The 7,607-nt window shown below is 44.7% G+C and overlaps 1 protein-coding gene across 1 annotated transcript; it reads left to right on the plus strand.

Moving 5' to 3' along the window:
- The first annotated feature begins 654 nt into the window (after window positions 1-654).
- Window positions 655-6,266, plus strand: LOC102706661 (protein ALTERED PHOSPHATE STARVATION RESPONSE 1-like). Its single transcript, XM_006655228.3, has 4 exons — window positions 655-1,996; window positions 3,628-3,803; window positions 4,752-4,975; window positions 5,246-6,266. The coding sequence occupies exons 1-4, from the start codon at window positions 832-834 to the stop codon at window positions 6,042-6,044; spliced, it is 2,364 nt and encodes a 787-aa protein (XP_006655291.3). The 5' UTR covers window positions 655-831; the 3' UTR covers window positions 6,045-6,266.
- The last annotated feature ends 1,341 nt before the right edge of the window (window positions 6,267-7,607 follow it).

Consider the following 7,607-nt stretch of genomic DNA (forward strand, 5'->3'; position numbering starts at 1 on the left):
TTTCTGAAACAAAACAAGAAAAAAAAAAGAGAGCACAAAACCGAGCGAGAGAAAGACGGACAAGCGCGAGCTGTCTCGCAGCAGAGCGTACACGGACGCCGCAGCAGGCCAGCAGCACGGTGCCAAATTCCCAACGTCTTTCCCCGTCGCCCACTGACACGGCGGGCCCACCACCCCCGACACGGGCCATCGTCCAAATAGAAAAGTAGAGAAGCGAACAAAAAGCGGTGGGAAAAAGCGCAGGTGCCAGTAAAATACAGGAAAGCCCCCGCGTTTTGCCGCTAGTTACGTTATTTACCGCGTTTGGCTAGGCCGCAACCCCGCCCGCGCGCCCGCGCCACCCCTCCCAAAGCAGCCAAAGGACACGGCCACAGCCACAGGAGCACGCGCGGGGCACTGACCACGGTCCACCCCACCACTCCGCACGGACAGGTAGAAAACCCACCGCCCGCTGTCAACGTGGCCCCACGTAGGGCGGACCCACATGTCGGTGGGGGGAGGACCCCGCGGGTTGGGTTAAAGGGTTAAACCCCCCGCGACCCACACCACCACCGAGCCCCTCGCCGCGCCAGAGCGAGCGCGCTGCTGCTGCGGCATTGGGACGAGCACCCAACGAGGCAGCGACAAGCCGTTCCTAGATCCACTCGCCCCACGACCATTCCGGGGTGTCCTCTCGTTCGCTGCGGTGGCTGTGAGTGTGAGCTGCTTGGGGGGTTTTGGGGGGTGGGAGGTGGGTGGTGGTGGTGGTGCGGCGGGGGTTGGTTTGGTTGGTCGCTTGCTAGGCTGCGCAATGCGGTGAGGTGGGGGAGGAGGAGAGGAGGGGAGGGGAGGATGGGGTGCGCGCAGTCGCGGATCGAGAACGAGGAGGCGGTGGCGCGATGCAAGGAGCGGAGGCAGTGGATGAAGTCGGCGGTGGCGGCGCGGAACGCGTTCGCGGCCGCGCACTCGATGTACGCCATGTCGCTGCGGGACACGGGCGCCGCGCTCTCCGAGTTCGCGCACGGGGAGGGCGTGCCGCCACCCCCGCCGCCGGCGGCCACGGAGGAGGCGGCGGCGGCGCACGGGGGCGTCGCCGCGGACCGGCTCGCGCCCGGGGGCGGGATGGGCGGACCGGGCGTGCCGGGGGTCTCGCCGACGTCGGCGGCGGTCGACGCGATGATGCCGCCGCCGCTGCCCATCGACTCGCTGCCGCCGCCCCCACCGCCGTTGCCGGAGTTCTCGCCGTCGCCGGCGAAGATCCACCGCTCCAAGAGCATGCCCCTACCCCCGCAGACCAAGGGTCCCGCTGTGCTCCACAGCGACTCGATTAGAGAGGAGGAGGAGGAGGAGGCGGCGGAGATAAAGGAGGAAGAGGACGATGACGGACATCTCGATGACCGGCGGAGGAGGCTGCGTCACCGGCCGCAGGTACCGCCGCTGGTGTCTGCGCCAGCACCGGAAACGCCGGTGACGCCTCAGCCGCCGCCACCGCCTCCACCGGACTCGAAGTCTGGAGTTGACACGTGGGACTATTTCTTCTCCATGGACGAGGGGATGGCCTCCATTGCCCCCGACGACGACGAGATTATCCATGAGCCTGAAGACGAGAAATTTGTCCCTGCCTCGCCACCACGTCCTCCCCCTTCCCCTCCTCCACGGGTAGCAGCGCCGGTGCCACAGGAGGAGTTTGAAGAGGAGCCGCGTACGCCGGAGATGGTCACGCCGCCGCCGTCGCTTCCTCCAAGGCCGCCTGGGGTTTCGTCCAAGAAGAAGAAGGGGAAGGGGAAGCATAGGGCGGCGCATCACCAGCACACGGAGTCGGCGCCGCCGTTCACATTAGTCGGCGGGGGAAAGGCAGGGAAGGTGGTCCCTGCCGAGTTGCCGCGCATCGATCTTCTGCGGGTGCTCGCCGAGATCGACGATAGGTTCCTGAAGGCGTCGGAGAGTGCCGGGGAGGTGTCCAAGGTGCTGGAGGCCAACAGGATGCATTATCACTCCAATTTCGTTGACACCAGAGGTCAGTGATTTGATCGCTCCTTGATACTTGCGCTTTTGGATGTTTTAGGCTCCAAAGTGGGGGGCTTTGTTTCTGTCACTAAGATTTTATCATAAAACTTTGATCTTTTTGGGTGATGGTGATGGTTGTGTGATGGATTCTTGGGCAGATAGAGACCAAAAACTAGTGTCTTGAGGTTGTTGTTGGTGGTGGGGTCTGCTACAGACAAGTGAGCTGTCCACACCCCACAATTCCATTTCCCCAAATTGGATGCTCTTGTAACTGTAGCAGCTAACAAGCTATAGGAAAGATGGGATTTTTGTGACACAGCCATTCGTTTTAATTATTAATGCCTGTCATGATTATGGCTCCAAAGAATCCTTTAGGATGACAAATTCTAATTTCAGATGGAAATCAGCATACAAATACCATTCCGGGGTATATAACCTATATTTGACACAAACTTTTCAATGTACAATGACGAAGAAGGCCTAAATTTGTCCTCTCCTTTTCAGTTTCTGTCACCTATCAAGTATCGATGCATGTTGATAATGATCAAACATGTGTGCGTAGTTATGAATAACACACATGAAGTTTGGGTGCATTTGAAGAATTATGGACAGGGCATACAAGAAGGAATTGTGTTATTTATTTCAAGAGCCCAATTAGGATATTCTTTGGTGCTCTCTCTGGAAAGGATTATGCAAAAAATTTAAATAACAGTTTTCTTTGGAAGAGTATAGAAGCACTACTATTTGTTAATGGAGGGTCGGAGAACCACTGCATACTCTATTTGGCACATACAGAGTGTAGATTTAAGATTGCTGGTTTATGCTGTAGCTCGATATCTAATTTACACCCCAGTTACTCCATCACTAAACATAATCCATTTGGCTTGACATGATTGCCGTTCTCACTTCTTCAATTCATAGTAATTGATCATTCTTTACAATTTTAAATTAAAATTTATACACAAAAATTGAGTTTTAGCATATAAATAATTAGAAAAATGGTTAATATAGAGTTAGTTAGAACTTAATGGAACATACCGTTTTGTTTCTCACAGTATGTACCCAGTTTTCTGATGTGGCAGCATGATCGATGCTAGATTATTATTTCACGCCATTCACTTATTCCTGTATTGAGTCAATCTAATTACTTTTGAAACACAAGCAATTTGCTTATGTGCTGATTAATATATTATAGTAACATTGATGAATGCTGATCTTGTCCATTAATATATTATAGTTTGACTGGATTTGTACTAACATCTACAACACCAAATTAGTTTCATTAAATCTACCGTTGAATATGTTTTTATAGTATATTTATTTCGTATTCAAAGTGTTGCTACATTTTTCTATGAATTTGGTTAAACTTAAGAGGTTTGACTTAGGACAAATCCAAAGTGACTTCTAATATGAAACTGAGGGAGTAAATTACATTTCCCTCAGAAATAAAATGATTCATCTTTCCTATGCAATTAAATGAAGGGCTAGATCATCTTTTGATTCTTCTCTTAATTCTTGTGCCCAGGTCTTAAAGAACCTATATTTGGGATTAGAGGGAATATTCATAAATATGCAAGCTTAAACAACATGTGTAGCTTGATTTGTGTGTTTACTTTTTTTAATAATCTCTTCTTTTAACAGGGCATATTGATCATTCTGCTAGAGTCATGAAAATCATAACATGGAATAGATCCTTCAGAGCCATGCAAAATGGAGATGATGGGAAGGATGACTTTGAAAATGATGAATGGGAGACTTTGGCAACTGTCATAGATAAAATTTTAGCCTGGGAGAAAAAACTCTATGATGAAGTGAAGGTGATACTCATTCTCCTGATAAAAGAAATGCTGTTTTTTTTTCTGCAAGAAATATAAACTTCTACATTCCTTACTAATTTTGAAGAAGTTGCAAGCATAGCTTTCTTTGTGGCTAAGATGTTGCTTCTTTGGCTACTTTTTTGAAATAGCTAAGACTTGAAGGGCTAAGAAAAAGAGAAGAAAATATAGGTTAAGATCAAATATGATTGTAAAAAGAATGTCATGCACATGTTGTCTAGTAGAGTCTGCTAAAATAATGTAATTATTTTCTGTGACATGGATAGACAGGCATTCTGATATTTATTCTCTACTAGAGTATTTATTTGGAGTTATGAGTATTGCCGAGCTGTACTGATTCTCTTTCTTCTGGGTGCCTTTTTGAAGACATAAAATTGAGAGTATACATATAATTACTAGGACAGATGCATACATGTGAGAATGCGCAACAATTAGCACAACACTTGATATTATTATGTGATATTAGTCTTTATATTATAAATTCATTGAAGGTATAGTAGTATATAATAAATAAAACAACTATAAACTTGTTCTCTCCATAGGCAGGAGGCATTGTAGTCATCTCGATTGCATGATTTTTCCATTGACCTTTTAGAGTTTTATGTGTACCATTCTGATACTTGAATTCAAAATGAACATTAGAAATTTTTTCTGACAGCGAATAACATAGATGGAATTTATACCATGATTTAGTCTATTACCACCTATTTTTGTGCAAATGAAGTTGGGAATAGCCTAACAGCTGGTAAGGGCTCTGAAAAATGAAAATAATCATGAACGCTAAGGTAATTACATAGTAAAGTAGAAAAGTATCAAAATAGTTCTTATCAAATAGTTAATTGATGCTGTAGTTATTCCACATTATCATTGTTGAAATTTGTTACCCTTTTTGAGCTTCTACTAACACAGAGCTATGTCTCAATTGCACAGGCTGGAGAGCTTATGAAACTTGAATATCAAAGGAAGGTTGCTTTGTTAAATAGACAAAAGAAACACAATGCTGCCACTGAGGTTCTGGAGAAGACTAAAGCTGCTGTAACCCATTTACACACAAGATACATAGTTGATATGCAATCAATGGATTCAACTGTATCAGAAATTCAGCATCTCCGTGATAATCAACTTTATCCAAGACTTTTAGATCTTGCTGACAGGTAATTTATCCACATGATGCATCTTTACCATGAACATTATTTCTAGGTATTGTGACCATTGGCTTTTTATCGTGCGTTAACAAAATTAATAGTGTACTGTCTGCAACAAATCTTCCCTCTTCTGTTGTTTGGCTTCATGGGTTCAGAGTTCATCTGAATAAACTACTCTCTCTCTTAAGATCTTACTATTGTATGGATATTTAGTTCTCTTATGAATAGATCTGGCAACTAACAATACTTTACATTCTTCATTTGGTCCTATGCTTTCAGGATGGCAAAAATGTGGGAAGACATGCACCTACACCATGAAAATCAGCTGAAAACCGTGTTAAATCTGAAATCAGTTGACATTTCTGATTCCCATATTGAGACAAGTGATCATCACCATAGCCACACCCGACAGCTACGTGATATTGTCGAAAAGTGGACCGCAAATTTTAGTGATCTCATGAGTTATCAAAAGGAGTATGTAAATGCTCTGTATAGCTGGTTGAAACTGAACCTTATACCCATAGAGAGCAGCTTAAAGGAGAAAGTAGCATCACCACCGAGGGCGCAGCAACCCCCTGTTAAAGCCCTCCTCCAAGCGTGGAATGAGCATCTAACTAAGCTGCCTGATGATCTTGCCAAGACTGCCATTGTCAGTTTTCGGGCAGTCCTGGACACCATATTAAGTGTTCAAGATGAAGAGTTGAAACAGAAGGAGACCTGTGAACACACTCGCAAGGAATACACACGGAAGGCTCGGGCTTTTGAGGATTGGTACCACAAGCATGCGCAGCGCAGGGCATTCGATGTCGATCCAGAGAGTGGGGAGGGGACAACCCAGAAGGACACAGTCGCAGAGAAGAGGTTCGCTGTGGAGAGCTTGAAGAACAAGCTGGACGATGAGGTGGAAGCCCACAACAAGCTATCGAAGCAGGTCAGGGAGAAGTCTCTTTCGATCCTGAAAGCACACCTGCCTGAGCTGTTCCGCGCCCTGACCGACTTCTCTCATGCTTCTTTCGACATGTACTCGAAGCTGAGGTTGATGTCACTCATGCAGGATCATCATCAGGGCAACAACTAAAGCTCAAACAACATGTACAGAGGAATTAGGATGCTAGCGAAATTTCTGCCAACTGTTGTAACGGTCATGTTGTTTCCTTGCCCTTCCTTTTTTTTTTGCGGTATGTGTAGCTCATCAGGTGAGAACAGCTGGGTGAGGTGGTCTGTCTATTGAAATTGTTGAGGTAATCTGCGGTTTGGTCTCTAGCAAATGGCAATTCCTTTTGCTGTGTGATGTTCTCCAGTTTTATTGGGTCTACATGTGGGCATGTGCCTATTTAGTGCCTCTGCATTTTGCCAAGCCTATGCTGCAAATTTTCTTTGTCAGACAGGAATAGACCCAAGCAATTTTTTTAAATTTTTGAAATATTTTTAATAAATAATTTTATTACTAAATCTTAAAAAAAATATTTTTACCATATGAGCCTTTTGGTCGCGCCACTAACATTAGTGTGGCTGGTAGCTTACATAACAATGTTGTTTTGTCACACCACTCACAATGACATGATCAAAAGATTTATACCATAAAAATATTTTCTTTCGAGATTTAATAAAATTATTTATTAAAAAGTTTAGAAAATAAAAGAGAACATGACGCAAGCTTGGTGTCAGCCGGCCATTGGCTGGGCTGTGGGCCCACAAATCTAGGAAGCGAGCGTAAGGGAAGCCCAAGCCTAGGTAGCTGGAGCTGGACCAACAACAAGGCATTGTTGTTGCGGTTGGGGCAAGATGCGGGTGGCAAGATCGACCCACACGGTAAAGCAAACTCAGAAAAGGACCAGGCGATTGAAGGCTTGCACAATGCACGGTTATGTACCGCGAGGAAAAGGACGGAATTTTTTTTATTAAATAAACCTTTTTAGTAAATAATTTTATTACTAAACGACCGGACAAAATTTTTTCAAAACTAAATCTTTTGTCTACGCCAGTGTTGGTGGCGTAGTAAGACAACGCAGGCTGGTCGATGTGGCATGGCATGACAGTGTTGCCACTGGCAAGATAATGTTTCCACGCCACTGACAATGGCGTAGCAAGCCGTTTTGCCATGCCAATGTTTATGGTGTTGCCAACAGGTTCATATGGTGGAAATATTTTCTCCGAAGGTTTAGTAATAAAATTATTTATTAAAAAAGTTTAAAAAATAAAAAAATTTCGAAAAGTACACAGGAAAAGAAAAGAACACTGACATGGCACGGGTAGCTGGGTGATACAGCCTGCATATGGGGTGTTGTTCTGAGCTTCACGATGTAGAATTATTACTGATAACTAGCCTTAAAACAAACCGAGAACTACCTGCATGCAAGCATCCAAAAAAAAACATAGGGGACGGCATATTTGCAAAGGAAATATATTTTATGAAGGACCAATTTTTTTTTTACAGAAATCGAGGAATTAACAAAAGTACAAATCATATTACAAAATGTAGTAGCGCAGTTAGACAAATAAACTGTTACAAAGGTACATCTCAGGATGACAAATCCCTTATATTTTGTGGACAAACCAAAAATAAATAATCTCTTATATTTGTAAACAGAGGTAGTACTAAATAGTCCAGTGCACACATAAAAAATTGCACCGTATTTCA

This window comes from Oryza brachyantha, chromosome 5 (genome assembly GCF_000231095.2).
Source record: "Oryza brachyantha chromosome 5, ObraRS2, whole genome shotgun sequence".
Lineage (NCBI taxonomy): Eukaryota > Viridiplantae > Streptophyta > Magnoliopsida > Poales > Poaceae > Oryza > Oryza brachyantha.